Source organism: Canis lupus, chromosome 17 (genome assembly GCF_003254725.2).
Source record: "Canis lupus dingo isolate Sandy chromosome 17, ASM325472v2, whole genome shotgun sequence".
Taxonomy (NCBI): domain Eukaryota; kingdom Metazoa; phylum Chordata; class Mammalia; order Carnivora; family Canidae; genus Canis; species Canis lupus.
Window position 1 is genome coordinate 52830006 of NC_064259.1, and position 22784 is coordinate 52852789.

General features: G+C 45.8%; 1 protein-coding gene across 4 annotated transcripts in view; it reads right to left on the reverse strand.

The window, feature by feature from the left end:
• Window positions 1-21774, reverse strand: part of TSPAN2 (tetraspanin 2) — a 57421-nt gene extending 35647 nt beyond the window's left edge. For 2 of the 4 annotated variants that reach the window (XM_025453423.3, XM_025453422.3), the window contains exon 1: window positions 15497-15642. In XM_025453423.3, coding sequence (XP_025309208.1) covers window positions 15497-15565 — 69 coding nt within the window. In that variant the 5' untranslated portion in view covers window positions 15566-15642. Of the gene's footprint in view, window positions 1-15496; window positions 15643-21492 lie in introns of those variants that run through there. The other 2 variants (XM_049095668.1, XM_025453421.3) reach the window with 2 other exon arrangements.
• Window positions 21775-22784: the final 1010 nt, after the last annotated feature.

Below are 22784 nucleotides of genomic sequence, written 5' to 3' on the forward strand. Positions count from 1 at the left end.
TTTTTTTTTTTTTTTTTTTTTTGGTTGCTATTTTGAGTTTCCATGGAAAGTGAGAAGGGAAAAAATAATTTTCTGAAAAAGCATGGTCTGTGTGCTGTGTGGCTCTTGGTGAGGCTGTGTGGCTGGCGCAGGCAGCAGTTGGGCAGGCTGGCGGCTGGTGGAGTCATTGCCTGCTTCCTCCAGGCCACTCTGAGGGCTTTTGTGAGGCTCCTTGTCAATGCTGGGAGGCTTTCCTACCATTTCAGAACTGTCACAATGGCCTGCCAGCAGGCTCCTGCCACAGGCACCCATCTGGAATTACATCATATCAATCAATCAACAGATATTTCCCGGGCACCTTCTGGACTCGGGGAAATAAGTAGATGTAAAGCTTGCCTTCTGGTTCTGTCAACCCATCTAGTTAGTGTGTGTGTTGGGGGGTGGGTGGCTAGAACAGATGAACAGCTTAGAGGCTGCTTCTGCCCCAACAGAGAAGAGCAGACACAGATGCTGGTGACAGGACAGGATGCAGAGAAGTAGAGCTTTAAAAAGGAAAATGGTATCAAGGTCAGGGTTGGACCAGAGCCCTTTGTACGCAGGGTCCCTCTGTCTGCAGGGCTTATATCCCAAGGACCTGGTGCTACCCTTTGGGGCTTTCAGTCTGGACTCATAGAAAGACTCAGTCCTTCTCTTCTTTCCCCTCCAAGCTGTTTCGCTCTGTGGCCCGCTTCTTCAGAAGAGCAGCGTGACTTCAGTGAGGAGTCGGAGGGGCTAGAGCTCTACCAGCTGGACTCTCTCATGTGGAATAAGTAAGAGTTTCCAGTACTCAGAGGAAAGCACTAATTGGATAATGTGAGGGACAGCTAAAGGAGCTGGACTCCATCAGCTTTAGAAGAGTTTTGCATTTTTAAAAGGGTGGCATGGCATGGAAAAATATGGAAAGGAGTCCTGCTAAAACAGTCACAGTATTTATCTTTGAAGGTGGATTAGAGGTGGCTTTTTTTCTTTTCATGCTATCTTTTAACTTGTCTGCAGTAAGCTTATATTACTCTCATAAATTTCAAAATGCTGTTTTTTGGATGCATTCAATCCAGAAAAAGTGAGGAGGGTTTTCTTGGGCCACGCTCTAGTTTGGGAGGAAATCGGCTTTGAGGTCACTGCTGTTCTGGTGCAGGAAAGAGTGATGCCCTCGGGAAGGCACTGTCCTAAAAGCTCCCCGACGCTGCCTGCCTGGGACAGATGTGCCTAGTAAAGCCTCACAGGCCACCTTACCCATCTTGCCTCTATGGTGACTTGATGGAAAGACAGTTTCCAAATACAAAGCAAAATCTATTGACAGAGGCATCAGGCCAAGGCATGCAGCCACTAAGCAGACTGTGGAGGAGGTGACTGGTCCCAGGGACACCCTACCACGCGGCCACATTTTTGGCATGTCTGTACACAGACTCTAATTTATTGCTGTCTGGGATCATCCTCCCAGACGGAATACATTTGTCCACTTCTGGCACAGATGTATTGGATGCATAATGGAAAATTAAAAGAGAGGTTGCAATTTCAAGCCACGGGGCAACAAGAAAAAAAAATCTGCGCTTGCTCATCCACAGCCCCAACCCCAAACCACACGGGTTTCCTCCCAGGGTGAGGAAACTGTGGCTTAACTGAATGTCATCACTGTGTGCAGGGAATCCTCCCAGCACAGCCACTGGCCATGTCAGGAATATGTGGGTGAGGACCCATCAGGCCCAAGGTTGCTCATGACAACAGTGATCACTGCTTTGGAAAGTGGGATCAACAGAGACCACGTAGCCTGTTGGTCCTTTTGAACTAACTCACCACTCCCATGAGGCTCCTGTTATACTCTGGTCACTGGACTCAGGCTGATACCTCACCCTCAAAATGGAACTGAATTGAAAAAATTCACCCCAGTTCCAAACCAGCCAGGAGCAAACCTGGAAAAGAGACATCTCACTAAATGATGGGGGCGCGGGGGCGGGGCTTCAGGCCCAAGAATCCTAAATTTTAATCCCTTCTAGACCCAACCCCCTCCCTCATCACCCCATTCTTTCTTCTCTTCTGATCTCAGCCACAACACTGCATGTCAGCCAATATTAGACAAGTAAGGAATAAGAGGCTGCCCCTTCCCTTGCCCCTAATCTCATCTCCTTCCTCTCCCTACCAGTTTTTTAAGGAATCAACTGCAGTCTGGGTCAGGGGCATGCTAGGCTTTAGGGAATCAATGATGAAAGACAGGATTCGTAGTCTCACATGGGAGATAATCCCGTAAATGGGTACATGCAATATAATACAGGAAGTGTGCTCAGTGGAAGAGCTTGGGGTGCAGAGCAAAGCGTGACAACAGGTGTTCAGTAGAAGACATTCTGTTTTGGTTTACACCCTGAAGAATGAGTTTGAAGTCCCCGATCAGGGGAGGACTGGAGGGATGAGCAAACACCAGGCAGAGGGAACAGCATGGGTAAGGCTTTGCTTCCTTACCTGGAGCCTTTGATGGGTACAGAGAGGAATCCAGGGCTGGAAAGGCAAGTTGGGGAAGACCATGCATGGCACGGTTTCTACTTAGCTTGTTATCATCTTGGAAAGCCTATGGTATGGCCTTGAGGGTAGGGGAGATGGGAGCAACTCATTTTGATGGGAACAATCAGGAGCATGAGGGTTCCCTGATGCCAGAGAGTGAGGAGCCAGAGATAAAGACCCGATGGCTGAAGGTGAGAGCGGGGATCCTGGGGAGTGGATGTGGTGAGCAGTGAGGACCATGAAGGAGCCACGCTAACAACTCAAGAACTTTGCTGAGAGCTGCTCTGCTTCTAGGACTAGTACCAATCCCCTGCCCTTGGAATAATTATCACTAGAAATGTTGCTTTTCCAGGAATAGACTTTTTTTTTAAGATTTTATTTATTTATTCATAAGAAACACACAGAGAAAGGCAGAGACACAGGCAGAGAGAAGCAGGCTCTCTGTGGGGGGCTCAATGCAGGACTCAATCCCAGGACCCTGGGATCACAACCTGAGCTGAAGGCAGATGCTCAACCACTAAGCCACCCAGGTGCCCCAGGAATGGACTTTTTTGTACAATAGCATGAGTGGGATTTTGATGCTAGTCACTTAATAAACATTTATTGAGCATCTATTGTGAGCAGGAGCCAAGGATTCATAGGAAAGGAAGATCCAGCTCCTTCTCAGGAGGGTCTCAGGGGCTGGTGAGGAAGCTGATTCCCATTGGGTGGTCCAGGAGGGACACTAATCTTGCAGGTAAGAATTCAATCACAGAACCAGGCCATGAGAAGTTGCCAGATATCATCATTCTTTGTGTCACATTTGTTTTCTGAGTACCACTCGTGCATCAGGAATTCAGAGAATGTGATGAAACAGGACTTTGAGGGCAAAAATGTGCCCATTATTTAAAAGGAAATAAAATAGAAAAAAAGAGGTAGCAGTGAAAGGAACAGTGACATATCAATGCACATCATTAAATAGTGGGTCACCAGATTCAATTATGCATCTTCATAGGCAAGTTATTTCAGTTTCTAATCATATTCCAGAGAGTCCGCAGGACACAAAGTTGCAAATTGTAAGCATATGTCTTTAGAGAAGACAGTTTGTGTTTCAAAACTGAAGTAGCAGAAAAGACGACTAAGGACCTGCTCAGAAAGTATTTAAAGCAAAGTGAATGGGCAAGAAGTTTCCTTTAAGTAATGGCTATCGGTCAGGAGCAGGTCATTTAGCACGAAGCAGAACTTGTTAAAGGATATCAATTTTATTTTACTGTATTTACTTCTACTTTCCTAGGATCACTGATGAAAGTTCTATCTTGAGGACACATTTTTTTTTTTTTCACTTAAAAAAAAATTTCGTGAATCACAAACATGGCTCTTCGGAAGGCACTAAGTTGGAAGGTGGATAGTGCTGAGATGCAAAAATGCCAAGATCACTCCCCAGACCTGGGTCCGGGGGCTGCCCAGCTTCCCTCCAGACTCTTTGCCCCCAGAGGAGGTCAGCCAACCCTGATCACCATCCTGATACATTCCACTCTGCTATCGGATGACAAACCCCAGCAGAAAGCCTCCTTTCTGGGTAAAAAGTTTACTTGGGGAAGCCCTTGGACAGCACATGTTTTTTCACCTAGATGGGGGACAATTGTCCCTTGATGCTCTGATGCTCTATCCACACAGTTTCGGTTCCTTCTCCCACCTGGAAATCACTGCTTCTGCTATTTCTTTAGCTTAGAAAGCTATCCTCCCCTTCCCTTCCACCTAGCTCACAACTTGCTCCCCCCCCCCACCCCGTCAGCTGCGAAGTCACTTCCTCTGGAAAGCCACCCCTGACCTGGGTATGTACCTGCCTTCATGTCTCATATAACCATTTCTATTTAAATATTTCTGGAATTTAAGAACAAATTAAGTCCTGCATGGGGGTAGGGATAGGGTGTATACTGCACTTACCCCTCTGTGGTGCAGAGCAGACTCTCAACAGACATCTGTTAAATGAACGAGTAGAGGGCCTTCACAAAGGTACCTCTCAGGCTGTGCTATGGACTGAATTGTGTCTTCCTGAAGCCCTGCCCCCAGTGTGATGGCATTTGGAAGTGGGACCTTTGAGAGGTGATTAGGTTTAGAGGAGGTCATGAGGGTGAGGCCCCCATGTTGGGATTCTCTTTAAGAGACTGCAGACAGCGCGTGTGCTCTCTCTCTCTCTCTCTTTCTCTCTCTCTCTCTGCCATGTGAGAACACAGTGAGAAGGCAGCCATCTGAAAATCAGGAGGAAAGCTTTCACCAATACCTTGATCGGCGATACCTTGATCCTGACTTTCCAGCCTCCAGAATTGTGAGAAGTCAATCCCTGTTGTGTAAGTCACTCTGTGTGTTTTTTTTTTTTTTTTTTTTAATGGAAGCTTGACTTGACTAAGACAGACTGACAGGAGTGATTGCCCCCCAAGGGAATCCTTTGCAAAGCACTGTTTTAAAAAACATCCGTACCTGAGAAACACTATACCAGACACCTTGGAAGGCAGTGTGTGAACACACTGTTGAATATACTCAGCAAAATACTTTCCCACAGAAAAACAAAACAAAACTAGTGCATGAAGTATCAGTTCTGTGTTTTCTTTAGCCTGTGTTTTCTTTAGCCTTTAGATCTGTGCTGTGCGTTATGCACAGACACAGAGGGTACATCTGTACATGCCCTTTATAGGCAGGGGTATATGAACACTTAATGCAATTATAGCAACACACACAATGCACTCGAATGCAAGAATGAACAAGGTCAATTTTGTATTCTTGCTCCCCAGGGTGAATACCAGGTGCATGTACAACCTAACTCCTTTGCAATTCTCTTCTTTGCAATGAAGTCATTCAAAGCTGGAAATGACACTTTAACCCTAGAGTTGTCATTAAAAGCTTTTAAGCTAATACTTGCTCTTGGTGGCAATTCTCATCCCAGATGCAATCATGTAATGAGCACTCACAATCTTGATCTGATTGCGAGCCACATTATGATACCATAAGGGTAATGGAGTTCCATCCTTTTAGCAGGCGAGAGTGAGAAGCACATTTGCTCTGGAAGATGACACTAATTTTCTCAAAGAGGAAAGCCAGTTCCCAAGATTTTCATCCTCTTAGTCAGTGAGGGCAAGGCAAGGAGTCAGGCGGCATTTTCTCAAAATCAAGGATTCTGTCAGAAGAAATACAAGAGCCAAATGCCACAGGACATCCATGTAAAACCATATCCGTGGAAGCTTGCTGCCTTTGCCTTGACGTCAGGAGCAGGTGAGGTGGAAGCGGGAGGCAGTGCTGTGGCAGCGTATGATGAAGCGGCTGTTGGCTTGACAATGTGTTGGTTAGAGACCAGGGTTTCTGGCTTTTCCTATTATTATTCTCATAATGATTCCATGAGAACAAGCTCATGCTAAGAAATTCCTGAAAGACTTCCTTCAGGTAAGGATATATTTTAAAGCCAGTCAATGCTGAATCCTCCACACTGATGGTAGCATTCTGCAATCAAAACCACGACAGTATCAGCAGCATGCTACTCATCTCTGAAGAGAATGCTGGGCTATGTACAAGAGCCAAACATACCTTCTTCTGTTTGTTTAGGTCATTAGGAAGTTAACCTGTGTGGATTGACTGGCACTGCTGGGAGGCGGTGTGGAAGTGCTCAGACCATTCCGGGCTCAGGGGAAGGAAACTAACCTGGGGTGGAGGAAAGCTTGCTGTCATGACAAAGCAGATACAAGACAGGTGGTGGAAAGCATGTTGGATTTATTTGGTGGGTCTACACAATGCCTTTTCTCTAAAGAAATACAGAGCGAAGGAAGAGGGAGGAAAAGTCAGCAAGAATTAGGAGAGAGGTGATGGCGGTATAGTTGTCTTTGACAGCAACACAAATATCACAGGCTGCTGGCTAATGATTCCAGTGAGCAGATGGCTTGATCAAGTGAAGATCAAATATGTACAGAGCTAAGATTCAATTCAAGTGTCCGAATCGGATGAAATCCGATGTCTGCCCTACCTCACCTCGCGGAAGATTTCCAGGAGGACAATGATGACCTTTCCAACATTCTCTAACTTCCTCCTGGCAACACTGGCTGGCTCTTATCTCAGGCTTGCCCTCTGAGCAAACATTTGCCCTTGAGAGCTACAATGCCTACCCTGACATCTCACCTGTATCAAGCTTTCCATGAGCAAGGACTGGGCATTTAACGATATTTGTTTTACAGCCTAATATTTTCCAAGGTAGTTTGAGAGAACTACTCTTGAGATAAATAGGATTCTTACATATTCAATGATAATGGTCTACACCCAGTTTTAGTTGTGACAGAGAGACGATGGCAGAAAAAAACATTTTAGTAGAACTCAGGTTAGACTGGAGTAAGCCTAAAAGCTTTGGTTTATTAAAAAGTTAGCTTGGATGGAATCCCAGAGAAATTGTGAAAGTCTAGATTGGTGTTCTAGAGAGCTTTCACTTAACAGCAATTTTGCCAGAAGCCATCTGTGTCCCGAAGGCAGGCAGCACTGGGTCATTTGCCGGGAAGGGCTGATTTGAGAGTGTGCTATTCATCTCACTCGCCTGGGGCAAGCAGGTGGGCTCCCCGGCCATGTCAGCAGCTTGCCAGGCACCAGGCCCTGCCGTGCTGGGGGCCCTGCCATCCCTACCCAATTCCCCGGCCCTGGTTTATAAGCTGACTCTTTTCCCAATCGCCATTTTGATGGGGAGGACCACTTGGCATGCACTTTGGAACATTGCCAATTGCTCTTCTAGAAAATTTTACCTCTTCTGAGTATTCAGACTGCACAGTGATGCCCTGAGGCTGGATAATAACAAAAACACCCACCGTATAGTGCTGTGGTATCATGGTATCGAGAGGCTGCAGCAGATAAAAGCAGGGGTTCTAGGCATCCCTAGATTTTAATCAGGCTCTGTCACTTACTAGTCTGTGATCTTGGGCAAGACACCTGATTGCTCTCTGTTTCCTCCTCTGCAAAGTGGAGGTAATAATAGTGCCTCCCTAAGAGGTTAAATGAGTTTGAGTTTCACACTTAGAATGGGGAGTGCCTGGTACTTAGTGTTACTATGGTGGTAGACTTGTTAACGTTACATTCAAATCGAAAACTGAATCCTACCCAAGGTCGGAAAAACCACTCGCATAGTGCCCATAACCAAGTCCTCTGCTGCCTTTCTCTACTCATTTTTATTTTAGCTCTATGCCCTTTCCAGGATGGCTAGAATCCCTTGAGTTCTCTAAGTCATCTATACTCAATAGGTTAAGTGCCCCTTTCTAGAAGCTATGCTCCCCCTCTCTCTTTAGTTTTAGTTTTATAAGAACCAATAAAAGATAAAGAGAAAAATTGTTTAGAAAGAATAACTCTATTTAGGCTAGAGCTACCCAACAGCTCTTTCTCCAGTGATGTACATGAAAACGTCCTCAATCTGCTCTGTCCAATATTGCAGCCACTAGCCACGGTTATTAAGCACTCGACATGTGGCTACTGTGACTTAGGAGCTAAATAAATATGAAATCTCTTTCAGTACTAATTAATTTAAATTTGAATAGCCACACATGATTAGTAACATAGACACCGTATTGAAAGTAACATGCTCGTCATAACTCCAGCCTTCTCTCCTGTGCGTCTGCAGATTGGAGGGGTGGACAACATAGACTCGGGCCACACAAGGAATCCCAGCTCTGCCGCTGGCTAGCTCTGAGTCCCTGGAAAGTCTCTTAAACTCTCTGTACCTCTGTTCCTTCCTGTATAAAGTAGGGGTGACAATAGCTGCAATTTCAGGGGGTCAGTGTGAGCATTAAAGGAAATGTGCTCAGGAAAGCAATGGCACACACCTTGCATTTATATAATGTTTACTATTCTTCAAGTTTTTACTACTGAAATTAAATTTAAAAACTCTTTCTTTGATATATACCCTTTCTCAATTCCCTTCTTGCTTTTCCTCTGCCTTAAACTGAGCAGTAGTATTTTCAACCTAGCTCTCCTGCTTATCTCATATACTGAGCTGACTTTTAGCTTCTATGTCTGCAAAATGGAGATAATTATAGTATTTCATGGGATTGCTACAATTCATGATCAAATAGGATAATAAGTGTGAAAGCATTTTGTAAACTAAAACATCATAGAATGTTAATTGGCATTATTATTTTTGTTCCCAATTAAATCCAAAAAAGATGAAGAGGTGGGCCAAAGTAACCCTTACTTATTGTAAGATGTGCTCCCAACCAATCTGATATTCTCATTTTACTTGCTTCTTGCTCAATTTCTTCTCCTGATTCCTTAGCAACCATGAAACTGTCTCAATGGTCAGTATAGCATCACTTACTTCAGGCAAACAGCCCTGGTATGATATTTTTTTTTAAAAGATTTTATTTATTCATGATAGACACACACACACACAGAGAGGCAGAGACACAAGCAGAGGGAGAAGCAGGCTCCATGCAAGGAAACCAACGTGGGACTCAATCCCAGGTCTCCAGGATCATACCCTGGGCTGAAGGTGGCCTTAAACTGCTGAGCCACCTGGGCTGCCCCCCTGGTATGATATTAATTGTGAATATTAAGGTAGGGGATGTAGGTTATGTTCTCTTTTGCCATACATAGCTGGAGATCCAAAGATACTGCATGGATGTTCTAGAATTACACAGTGAAATACAGTGGACAATGAACACGTGGCTGCCTAGTAATTCTAGAAACCATCAAGCCTTAATATAAAAAAAGGCTTAAAATAATAATGGTAAAGTAGTAACTGGAATTAAGAGAAGTGCCAAGATGAAGGGCATTCTCTGCCCCATTCAGAAGTGAGAGCCAGCAGTAGGTCTTAACCAATGATTCTCAAAGTGTATTCCCTAGACCAGCACCATCAGCATCACCTGGAGGCTTATTAGAAATGCAGACCTACTGGAGCACCTGGGTGGTTCAGTCGGTTAAGTGTCGGGCTCTTGATTTCAGCTCAGGTCATGATCTCAGGGTCCTGAGATTGAGCTTCGAGTCTGTGCCCAGCAAGGAGTCTGCTTGGATTCTCTCTCTCCCTCTCCTCCTGCCCCTCCCCCTTGCATCCTCATGCACATTTTTGCTCTCTCCCTCTCTCTGAAATAAATAAATCTCAAAAAAAATAAAAAGACCTACTGAACAGAATATATACTTGGACAAGATCCTCAGATGATTTGCATACACCCTGAAATTAGAGGGGCACCAGTCACCAAGGTTTTCCCATCTCTTCCCAAGACTTTGGTAGCAGAGAGGCAGGGCAGGGTACAAACAGGCAGCTCCTGTGCTGGTGTCGGGAGTCGGTGCACATAATCCTGTGAGCTGGAGCTTTGCCACTGACTGCTGAACCTCTTCTAGGAGCCAAGGGATGAAAGGAGGAGGATCCCAGCAAGAAACAGTCACTGCCTCAAGGAGCAAAGACACTAGAGAGGAAATAAACTACAATAAAAGGCAAAATGGAGCACTAAATAGAGGTGTGAATGCCTCAAGGTCAAGGACCTGTGTCTTCAGTATTTTTGAATGCCTAAGCACTTGGTAGGATGCCAGGCACATGGTAGGTCATCAGCATATGTTTCCCAAATGACTGCAGAGGAAGAAATCTCTCTGGACTCCATGCCCTTGAGAAGCTATGAAACTCTTGCTCTTTTTCTTGTTTGGTTGGACACCTATTTACCACCTTTCTTTACTTTTATAAACTTCTTGGATTCTGGTGTCTACTCATGCTTCCAATTCTTAAATATGACTACTACTATTATCTTACATTATTGAGTATTAACTATGCATATGGACCATGCTACTTACTACTTTCCATGTATTAACTCATTTTATCCACACAAAAATCACAGATGACGTTGGTACTTAATTATGTCCATTTTACAGATGAGAAATCTGAGGCTCGAATAGGTTAAACAACTTGTCCGAGGTCCCCTAGTTAGTAAATAACACAGACAAGAATCAATCCAGGCAGTGCAATGTCAGTATCCACCTTCCCGGCTTCAAGTTCCTGGATTTGGATGGTCATCCTGTCTAGACCTGTCTGCTGGACTGCTGGCATTCTATCTCTAACCTTGCACAATGGCCCCTATCACAGACTTGTGGCCCCTTCCGGCAATGCCAGGCCCCTCTCATCCATTTAGGGGAGGCCGGCCTCTACCGCTGTCTTCTCACCTTGACAGAAATCAGAAACAAAGACTATCCTCCAAGAAGACCAAGAAAATTCTTATCTGCCTTCTGGGGTGGTCTAGCTTTTGGGTGGATCCCAAAGAAAGTTAAAAAAAAAAAAAAAAAAAAAAACACAAAACAGTGTTCCAGACAGGTGGTAGCTCTAAAATTACTGTTTGAAAGAAGTTTGACAAAGAGGAGGAGGCCACCTGGCTAAGCCACAGCAGTGCCAAACATCTTTCACTCCCAAGCTCAAGGGACACAGTCTTTCCCAACAGTACCTGCTAGGCATCACTGACTGAACCTCCAAAGCTGCATGAATACTGGTGAGAAGGAAAGTAGAGAAACTTCAGACAAGCCATATATGGCATGTGACTTTCAACAATGAACGGCCCTGCTTCCTGTCGGTCGCTATCACTGAGTTGCTCAGTACAGCACAATGATAGGAAAACGCTGAGCGTACAACAATAAGGCAAGGAATAAACAGTGCTTAGGTTTTTCTTTAAACCAACATATGTGGCTTGGTGTACTGTGGTGTTTTATTTATATTGCTATGCAACAGAAGAAAAAAAAATAAAGGTGATTTCAGTGAGAGGCATGGGCATATGCTGTGCTATCTGACTGCAGTGTCCGAATTTAGACATGACAGATGTTGGGAGGGGTTCCATGGCAGACATCAACCATGATAGCAGAAGTGAATTTAGTGGGGTTCAGGGCTAGGCTCTGCTTTTGTTTTTAAAAATGTAGTGGTGAATACAGTCAGCCAGGCAGTGTGCTGGCTCTGGCAGGATCTAGCTGAATGTTTATAAAATCAGAGTAGCCTAGGGAAACTTACTGAAACCAAGCTGCCAGAGGAGGCTGCAAATGGATTTGTCAAATTGGAGATCACAGAACACACTTGCCCCCACCTCCTTGCCTGCCTTCTGGTAAGTTCCTGATAGGAAAGACAGTGTGGTCACCAAAGGGCACAAATTGCAGATCACAGAACACACCCGCCCCCACCTCCTCGCCTGCCTTCTGGTGAGTTTCTGATAGGGAAGAGAGTGTGGTCACCGGTCACTGAGGGGGACCTTATCTCAGAAGGGCAGGCACCCGAGCATGTGAAGGTGTGAGTGAATATGACACTTGAAGTCACAGCTGCAGCCTCATCTGCAGCCCCCATCCTTTGCCCCTTCCCCAAACTTTTCATGAACGCCTCCAGCCAGGAAAAACAACTTCAGAAACTAGGGTGAGGCCTTTCTGGAATCAGGTTCCCTCAGTTACAGAGAAGGTGGATATCTAAATAACTTATCCCAAATAATCACTTTCCCCTAAATCATTATGTGTCAGTTTCCATTAGCCCTTTCCTGTGGTGCTGCCCATCTACTCTCCCATGGAGGTGAGAGAGGGGAAGGCCCCATACTTTCCTCCTGGGCTCAGTCTGGGCAAACAAAGAACAAATCAACAGGTAATGTGCAAGAAGAGATAGGATCAGTCCTCTAGATCATTGATCAACATTGATCATTGGGGCAAATTGGGAAGGTCATTTGTACCAAGTGCTCTAACGTGCAGATTCATTCACTCCACAGATATTTACTGAATGCCTCCTGTGTGCCCGGCTCTGTTCTAGGCACTGGAGATATAACTGTGAACATACAGAAAAAAAAAAAAAAAAAACAAAAAAAAACAAGCCTGCTCTCAGAGCATTCCAAGTTCTAGTGGGGAAAATTCACAGTGCAAACTGAGAGGGTAATGTGTCATCCTAAAACAAAGATAAGCTGCAGGTCACTTGGCAAATATATATGCTATTCCCCCAAATAAAGGGACCTGGGGGGGGGAATCCCTGGGTGGCGCAGCGGTTTAGCGCCTGCCTTTGGCCCAGGGCGCGATCCTGGAGACCCGGGATCGAATCCCACATCGGGCTCCCGGTGCATGGAGCCTGCTTCTCCCTCTGCCTGTGTTTCTGCCTCTCTCTCTCTCTCTCTCGCTCTCTGATGACTATCATAAATAAATAAATAAATTTAAAAAAATTTTTTTTAAAAAAAAGGGACCTGGGAAAGACAGCTAACTTTTACTGAATGCTCCTATGTGCAGGCACCAATAACGTTTTTTGAGCCCTTACTATGTACTAGATTCACAGGAAGATGAGGTCAGGCACTTTATACATTTCATTTTAATCCTCCTCACAACCCTGTTACCCCACTCGTACAGATGAGCAAACAGACACCTAGAAGTAAGAGTAACTTACTCGAGCACACCCCGGTTGGGATCTCTGCACTCAAGCCCAACCCCTGTGTCATACGGTAATCCCACCCAGCCTTGTGCTGCTCCTCTGCCGGTGGGTGGTGTGTCAGCCCCCTTGCCTTGCCCACCTTCATTCTACCAGTCTTGGGAAGTCCAGCTTAAACACCCTATTCTTCAGGACCAACTTTCCTGGCTCCTCACTCTTGCTATGATCCTTTCTCTGAACTCCTTTTTTTAGATTTATTTATTCCAGAGAGAGAAAGAGAGAGAGAAAGCGTGTGCACAAGGGAGAGGGGCAGGGAGAGGGAATCTCAAGCAGACTCCTCACTGAATGCTGAGCCCAAGTGGGGCTCAATCTTAGAACTCTAAGGTCATGACCTGAGCCAAAATCAAGAGTTGAACGCTTAACCAACTGAGCCACCCAGGCCCTCCAACTTTCTCTGCACTCCTTAATGAGATCATATATATAAAAGGTCATGTCTAACCCCAGTAGCTAACACATGGCAGACAGTCAAACATCGCTTTGTTCCCTCTGTTTCCCTTCTTTACTGTGCTTATGGCCAAAGTGTGACATTTGTCAGTTGATTATGTACTTATTAACTTGTTCTATATGCATTGGACTTGTTTTCTTAACAACATTAGCAGCTAACAGAACAGCATTTTACAGTTACAAGTTACATATATTTATATATTATAAATTATCTAATACTTATTTAATAACTGCTTAACAGTGGTTCTCAAACTTGAGCAAGCATCAGAATTACCTACAGGGCTTGCTAACACAGAGTTCCTGCTTCAGCAGGCTTAGCATGGAGCTGAGAATGTGCATTTCTGACAAGCTCCCAGGAGATGCTGATGCTCTTGTCCAGGAGCCACCCTCTGAGAACCACCACTTAGGAGTGTAATGTACCACAGTGCTTGGGACCACAGAGGCTGAGTCTGAGTCCCACCTCTGCCACATACTAGCTATGTGACCTTGGGCAAGTCAGCCTACGTGAGCCTGTTTCCTCATCTATAAAAATGGGGATAAAATATTATACACATGGGCACTGTTGTGAGGATTAAGTGTCATAATGAATGCAATGTGCTTAGCACTGTCCCTGACACATTGAAAACATTCAATAAATGCTCCCTATGATCCCTGGAAAGGCTGGCACAGCATCAGTCACTAAATAAGCACTGAGCCCAGCCTGAGAATTCCTTCTTAGACTGATTGAAAACTTGTTTTGAATTTGTAAGCAGTGAGAGCGAAGGGTGTCACCGAAGCATGACATCTAGAATTAACAGCTTTTAAAATTAAGCCAGACTATGAAAAAGCAGCACAACATAAAGGACCTTTAGAAATGTCCCTCCCTGTAGTATGCTGAATGTAAATGCCCTATGTACAAAAATCATGTGTGTTTTTAAAATTCAGGGGCTGTCTTTGGGGTGCCTCCTTCATACCTTCCCCTGCTGAAGGATGCTGAGCATGGCAAGTTGTCTTCTGAGACGTTAGAGTTCCTGGAGTCACCCAGGCATCTGGGCTAATGGGTTGGCAGACACAGGCAGAGCCCATCATTCAATAATTAATTAGTTGCAGTCATGGGAAGACAAACTCCCTGGAGCAGACAGACAGTCACCATCCTCCTCTCTCCTAGCTGTTTCAAAGCATCCAGGCCATTGCTGCTCCCCACTAGCCTTAGGAACCTGTTTCCCCAAAATAAGATTTATATTTTCCCCCAGGGTCTGACTGACAGTTTCCTGAGAAAACCCAGGAGGAATGTGCAGACAAGACAATTTTTAGACCTTGTCTTACAGTCCTCCAGGGCCTGAGACAGGGTATCCAGGGATCTAGGGATGGTCTGGCCCTAACCTTGTCCCAATAACATAGGAGACAAGGGGCATGGCCCTATCTCTCTGTGAACCGCTAATACGGGGAATGTTTGTTCAATGCAAAGTTGAATGAGATCATCTGTGGTGTTTAGCAGAGGCTGCGAGCTAGGGGCTGTGGGGAGATGCTGCTGCCCTTTGGAAGCCCCTATCTTCTCACCATCCCCTTGACAGAAAGAAGAGCACCACCGCCTCCTCCCAGCCCGCGGTACCTTCCTCTGACCCTCAGAATAAGGACGACACCTGCCCCCCCCCCCCTACCATTTTCACTCCTACCCCCAATTTCCTTAAAGAAAACCCTCACCGCCAGGTGGTGTCCCCACACACGCCGTTTGGGGCACCGCCGCTGGCAGCCCCGCAGGGGCACAGGGGTTTCTCTCCCAGAGCCCAGGCCAGGCCCCGGCTGCAGCGGAAGGCAGGCGACGGGGGTGAGTGCCCCGGAGGGAGCGGGGGCCAGAGGGGCTGGTGTCCCCGCACCTGGAGTCACCAGCTGAGGCAGAGGCTCCTCAAAGGGAAGAGCCTCAAGGTGTCCCCCCTTCCCACCGGCTCTGTTGCTCCACCTCTCCCTCCCTCCATCCCTCTCCTCCCTCTTTGTCTGCCTCTTCCTCACCTCCGCCCTTCTGAACGCCCAGCCTTCTGGGGCCCGGCTCGGACGCCGCGGCGGCCAGCTCCCCGGGGACCCCCGCCCCGGCCCCGGCCCCGGCCCCGGCCCCCGCCCGGCCCCTCCCCTGCCCGGCCTGCCCGCTCCGGGTCTCACCCAGAAGAGCAGGTTGAAGCCGAGCAGCAGGTACTTGATGCACCGCAGGCCCCCGCGGAAGCGCCCCATGCTGCGGCCCCGGCGGCGGGATCCCGAGTCCCCAGGCCCGCGCTCGGAGCGCCCGGAGCGGCGGGAGCCGGCGGGGAGGGGGCGGAGCGCGAGGGCCCGGGGCGGGGCGGGGCCTCCGGGGCGGGGCGGGGCCGGCGGGGCGGGGCGGGGCGGGGCGGGCCCCGGGGACCCCGAGAGGCTGGCGGGGGTGGGGGCGCAGAGCGGGCGGAGGTCCCGAGGCCGAAGGACGCGTCCGGGCTCTGTCCCCGCACGCGCGCGGGTCGGTGCCCCTGATGCGGGGCCCGGCGGGCGCAGCGCCCTCGGGGCTTCCGCGGGCAGCTGCTGGGAAGGGCGGTCCACTGGGGAGCCGAGACCCATTTAATCAGCGCCCTGCACAGAGACTCATTTGAGGCCTGCGGTGGCGGGAGGGAATGGGGACGCGGCCCCGGTGGCTATGGAAACCTAGGAAGTGGCCCGGGTAGCAGAGCGGAGCGGGGCCGGGGCCGCCCTGACGCCGGCAGCACCGTCGCGGAGCGCCCTTCTGGGGACCCTCCTTCCGTCCCCCCCGCGCCCTCGAACTCTTACCTTAATAGGGCAGAACTGGCGGAGGGCGCGGGATGCGGCTGCCCCGTGCGCTGGCGGCTGCTCCCCACCCTGCTCCGCTAGCCGGCGGGGGCGGGGGATGGGGAGTCCGTCCGACCCCTCGGGGCCCCCTGGATTCGGCTGATGGAAGGGCTTGGAAAATAATTCAAACCCCCTGGGATTAATTGTGGTGTGGAGATGAGAGAAAGGGGGCGGGTTTTGTTTTGCTCTGTTTTATTAAGTTAGGCTGCTGGCTGGAAAACCAGGCTCCCGCTCCCATTGACTAAGTGTCTGCAATATGTGGTGCCAGACGGCGTGGGGGCGACAAGAAGGTGTAAAATCCAGGGATTCTGTGCATTAATTCAGCAAAATTGTAAGTGCCAATTATAGGCCAACCATAGTAGCAAGCCCCAGGGACTCAACAATGAGGGGACAGTCAGGCCTGGTAGCATCATCTCCGGTGGTGGAGAGAGAGAGCTGTAAGCGCATAAATATGACAGGATGAGGAGGTTGGGTAAGGTGCTGGTCAGCACAGCCTGGCCCCACCTTACTGGACAGGGCAGACTTTACTGAGCACAGTGGGCCTCATCTGGTCTCCAAGAATGAGCCTGAGCACAGAATGAGCAGTCCAGGCAGATGGGACACAATGTGCACAGGGCCGGAGACACCGAAGACACCCCCCCCCCCCCGCCGCCCCCGTCCCCCAGAACTAAGAGAAATGTACTTAGCTCAAGTGCAGCAGACAGATGAGACTGGGGGCTGTTGTTTGGACAAAGATGCAAAACTACCCATGGGCCTCAGTTTCCTTATCTGCAACATGAAACTCATAGAACCTACTGCATCACATTGTAAAGATTAAGGAATTACGATTTGTAGAGTGCCTAGAACTGTGCCTGGCACAGAGTAAGTACTCCATAAAGCTTAGCTATTATCACATTGCACTCTATCAATCAACCAGTTTCTACCATATTGCCATCTTTGCCTCCATCTGTGTCTTTGGACATTTGTTTGAATATCTAATGAATTTTATTTATGAAAATGAGTAGAAGACAGAAAAATGAAAGTGCTGATTCTGGTGATAAATTTTAAATAGCGCAATAGAGAAAAAGATGGAAATCATTAGGTATGCAGAAAGAGGCAGATAGCTTCAATCGAACACTGTTCTAGATCTGTCATCTCTGCTCTATTATAAAGGAAAAGAACTAAAGAGTAGTATCTAGTACATTGTGGGTATTCAATAAATCTCTGAATCGAATGAACAACAATGATATTATACTTTAAATATATTGTTGAATTTTATGTTTCCCAGAAAAAAAATGCATTTAGAGATAATATAGTCTATAGTCCCTGGGAACAGAACCCCTAATATAACATATAAATCTATTGTTGTTGCTTACCACAATTTTAGCACAAATATACTAGAGACATGGTTGCCTGCCTAGCACAACAGGTTTAGATTTTGAGTATTGACTTGCCCAGATCCTCTCTCCATAAAGCTGTGTTCTAGGGGAGTTGATCCTTGACAGGGTTGAAGTACTCTAACTGATGACACATTTTCTTTCTTTTTCTTAATGGTTTGTTTGTTTGTTTATTTGAGAAATAGAGAGAGAGCACAGCAGGGGAGAGGGGAGGGGCAGAGGGAGGAGAGAAACAGACTCTCCACTGAACAGGGAGTATGATACAGGGCTCGATCCCAGGACCCAGGGATCATGACCTGAGCCCAAGGCAGATGCTTAACTGGCTGAGCCACCCAGGCGCTCCTAACTGATGACACATTTTGAAGAGGATATTATACAAAAGTGGGGAACTACATTACATGACATACTGAGGAAGTAAGGCTTTAAACTCGGTATTATGCAAAGCCACACATAAGATCTAGGCAGGGGATAAGATGGGTAGATGTCTATTTTTAGAATGGTCAAGCTGGGGCCACACAGAGGATGGTTTGCAGTGAAGACTTGAGACTAAGAGGCTAAGAGTCATTCAGGGAAGAAATGAGATCCTGAACCAAGACAGTGGTAGTGGGTATAGGAAGGAGGCTCAGATTTGAGAGAGATTCAAAGACTGAGAAAAGATCAAGGCAGTGGATATGAGGAGTAGAGGAGAAAGAGAGGGAAGGATAATTCCTGGGCTCCTTGAGGAACTAGTCAGGTCCTGAACTGTTCACACAGAGAGGCAGTATAGGAGGTAGACTGGGTTTGGGGGAGAATGTTGCAGATACTGCAGGTGGGCTAACCCATCACCCAATCCTACAGCCAAGTTAGAGGATAGGGAAGTCAAGTATGGTATTTCCTGGTTTCCTGTGCAGCTAGGACAACAGCTCTGGTGGATGGGATTTATGTGGAAGTCTGCTAGGTGGCTTCTGGAAAAATATGAAGCTGTGTTGATAAAAGTTCTGTTGTCACTGGCATTCCTTCCTTCCCTTTCTTTCCTATCTTAAACTCAGACATGATGCCTGGAGCTGTAGAAAACTTTGTGACTGGGAAGGAAGGCCAAGGGAATGGCAGACCTGCCAGCCAGGAGATTGTTGGAGCTATTGAACTGACACTAGCAGCTACCTACCTCCAGATCTCTTGTTATGTAAGAAAAATCACCCTTGTTTTGTTTGTTCTATCCTGTTACTTGTAGCTGATGATATTTCTAACTGACACAGGAAGACAATAAATTCTTATTTGGATTTGTTCAGTTTTAGATCTGATGGGAAATCCAGATGGAGCCGTCCAGGAGACAGATGGAAAGATGATTGGGATTCTGGAGAGAGGTTTGGGCTGTAAGTATGGGTTAGAGATTCATTAGCAAATGGTGATAATAGAAACTAATGGTCTCCAAACTTCTGCCCACACATCCTTTAAAGAATTATGATAAAATATATTCCTGTTGTACACTTTCCCCAATATTTTATTGTGAATATTTTCAAACATACAGAAAAGCTGAAATAATTGAGCAGTGAACAAGATATATATGCCACCCAGGTTCTACCTTAAATGTTTTGCTTTAGTTACGTTACTTATCTCTACATCTGTCCATTTGTCAATCTATCTTATTTTTTGTACATTTCCATATAAATTTTTGACGCCAAAACATTTCACTCCTGAATTTTCTAGCATGCATAACTTGGACGAGAGTACATATATTTGTTTACAGTTTTTTTTTCTTGAGATCAAATTTACCTCAATGAAATGTACGCATCTTAAGTACACCATTTGATGACTTTTGACAAATGCTTTTGCCTTTCTAACCCCAAGCTCTGTTAAAGTATAAAACATTACTATCACCCCAGAGAGTTCCCTTGAGCCCTTCTACAGTCTATGCCTTCATCTCTCCTGGAGGCCACCACTGTTCTGATTCTTTTTTCATGATAGATTAATTTTCCCTGTTCTGTAACATCATATAAATGGAATTGTACAGTATTTACCCTCAAATATTTTTAAGTTGGTGTGTAAAATTCCTTAACTTTTAAGTTTGCAAAAGATGTTGTTTCCATTGTATTTTAAATATTGACATTAAAAAAATGGAAAGCCACCTCATTTTAATGCATTGAGGAGAAACTTAGTGCTTGTGTGATCTGCTACCTGCCATCATCCTTTTTTTTTTTTTTTAATGTATCAGGTTTAATGTTTGAAATGACAACATGAAATTTTTTATCAAGGCTTGCAGATGCCGATCTCTGTTTTTAAATATATAAATATGAGAAACTTAGTTCAAAATAAATTTTTACTGAGGTGCAATGGATGTAAAGCATTATATTAGTTTCAGGTGCACAGCATAAAGATTGGCTATTTGTACATATTTGTGGTCCATTTATTTTTTTTTAATGTTTTTTTTTTTTCTAAATTTATGATAGTCAGAGAGAGAGAGGCAGAGACATAGGCAGAGGGAGAAGCAGGCTCCATGCACCAGGAGCCCAACATGGGATTCGATCCTGGGTCTCCAGGATCACGCCCTGGGCCAAAGGCAGGCACTAAACCACTGCACCACCCAGGGATCTCTTGTGGTCCATTTAAACAAAAGTATACATAGGCTCCTCTTTAACAGAGTAAAAGTTTGACATCTTTCCTTTTTCTCCTTAGTCTTGTAATTCCACTCCATCTTTTCCATGAAATGTAATCCTAAAGTAATTTTTATGCTTGGAAGATTTTTCTTGAGTCCCCCTCCATTTATACTTGTCCAAACAAATATAATTATATATTTATTAAAATTTTGCCTCCTAAGACCCTAACGCTCTAAGTGTTAATTAACTTATTCTAGCTTGAGTTATCATTAAAATTATTCTTAGCACACAATTGATTCCTGATTGAAATAACAATAGAGTTTAAATTCACAATTATTAAACATAAAAATAAAATAGTATTGGAGCTGCATCTCTTAACGAGATTGATGGGGCTGGGATTTTTTTTCTGTTAGTTCTTGTATTCATGGATGAATAATCCTTATTGCTAGAACAACACAGGGCTCAGCATAAATTCCCTTAATATTTTTTGTTGTTTTGATATTAATGCTGAGAAATGTTTATATTTTATTTTTCTAAAGATTTTATTTATTTATTCATGAGAGACATAGAGAGAGAGTGAGACAGAGACACAGTCAGAGGGGAGAGGCAGACTTCCCACTGAGCAGGGAGCCCGATGTGGGATTCTATACCAGGACCCTGGGATCATGACTTGGGCCGAAGGCAGACACTCAACCACTGAGCCACCCAGGTGCCCCGAGAAATGCTGTTTAGGTAAATAGTGGGTAAATAAATGGATGAGGATGGAAAAATTTGTTATAGAAATGCCAATCAGTTCTTTAAACCTCTTCTGAATTATAAACCCCAATTCACATATGGATGTATCCTCAAAACCTATCATCAACTGATCAATAAGCTGGCCACTCCATTTGATCTTTCTTTTTTTTTTTTAATTGAAAATAGAGTTGGAAGTCTTTTAACTTACAAGAGCATTTATTATCCATATTATAGTCATTCACTGAATTATCGTCACTGTAGATAGTCTCGGTATTTATGGCAATTTTTAAAAAATTGAAGTATAGTTGACACATACACAATATTACATTGCTTTCATGTGCACAGCGTAGTGATTTGACCAGTCTATACACTTGTGCTATGCTCACCACAAGTGTAGCTCCCCTCTGTCCCCATACAATGCTACTACAATGCCATTGGCTCTATTCCCTGTGCTGTACCTTTCATTTCCCTTGACTTATTCTCTCCATAGCTGGAAGCCTGGGTCTCCCATTCCCCTTCACCCATTTTGGTCATTCCCCTGCCCCCTTACCCTCTGGCAACCATCAGACTGTTTTCTCCTACAGCAGTTTTTCAGGTTGCTGGTCCAAAGATTTTTTCCTCAAACTCTGAAGAGACCTACCCTTCTTAGATTTAGGATGAGTGAGAAGAAGCTCATGAAGAAACATAGCTTGATCACAGGCGTATTCTCAGGCAGATTGACGCTAGGGAATGAATGCACATGGCAGTGGAGGTTCTGGAAATGGATTCTCTTGAAACTATTCATGTTGGAATCCCTTCTGGAAATATTTCTTACATTGCCAGGTGATGCATGCCCCAGAGATGAGATGGCTGCTCTAAGCCACGAAGAGTGGATGATATGGTCAGGGAGGAGGGGAAAAGTGTTGGGGATGGAAACTTTAAAATAACTACATTTGAAGAAGTGGGCGGAGGAGACATAGCACTCAAAGGAGACTGGTTGGAAATGACCGGAGAGGTAGGAGGAAAATCAGAAGAAAGTGATGTCATAGAGGCTGGTTGGGGGGTGGGGAGGGAAGGTCTGGGAGGAAGTTTCTGAATGGGAGGAATAGCCACAGTGCAGGAACCTCAGCAGGAACCTCAGCAGGAATCTGTGAAGCCATGAGATAAGAGTTGATTGGATTTGGTGCTGTGGTAACTCAAGTAAGGGTAAGGGCTGCTTCAGAAGAGTGGTGGGTTGGGTGTGGAAGCTGGGCTGCAGTTTAGGGGTGAATGGGCAGCTGGGGAGTCACCCTAGTTGCTCTTCAGGAAGCCCAGCTATGAAAGTGGTAGAGCAAGATGGGGAGGGGGCAAGTTTTCTTTTCTTTCCTTCCTTCCTCAATGTAAAGATTTGGATATGTTCTTAGTGCTTTGGGAAGGTGCCTGTGGAGAAAGGTGGAAAAAGAGAAGCAAGAGCAGAGTCTTGGGAGATCTGGGAGTGGGTGGAGAGACAGGACCCAGATGGAGGTTTATGTTTGGAGGTAGGAGAACACAGGCAAGGACAGCGTTATAGGAAAAGGTGGCTGTCAAGGTGGCCCAATCCCAATCCTCAAACCCTCTGCGATCTGATTTTGCTGCCTGTGGAACTTTCTACCCATTGATTTTAGCTAGTATCTTGTTTCCTTGTGAATTGTGTGATTTCTTTCACTTTTCTTATGGTCAGCTGCTCGTTTTCCTTGGAAAATTGTGGGAAATGCTTTGTGTCTTGAGTTGAGATTTTGTTTCTCTGGAGGGGATAGACTTTCACGTTTGCAAATCAGTCATCTCAAGGTACCACTGTAGAACCATTTCAAGGCTGGTTTTGCAAGTTCCCAGGGTCATTTTCACCTGAAGCCTCCCCCTGCAAACCTCAAGATCAAAACATGACCATTTTCTTGTTGCCCCCTTTCTTGTGATGGGTTTATTTCCTCTCTATTT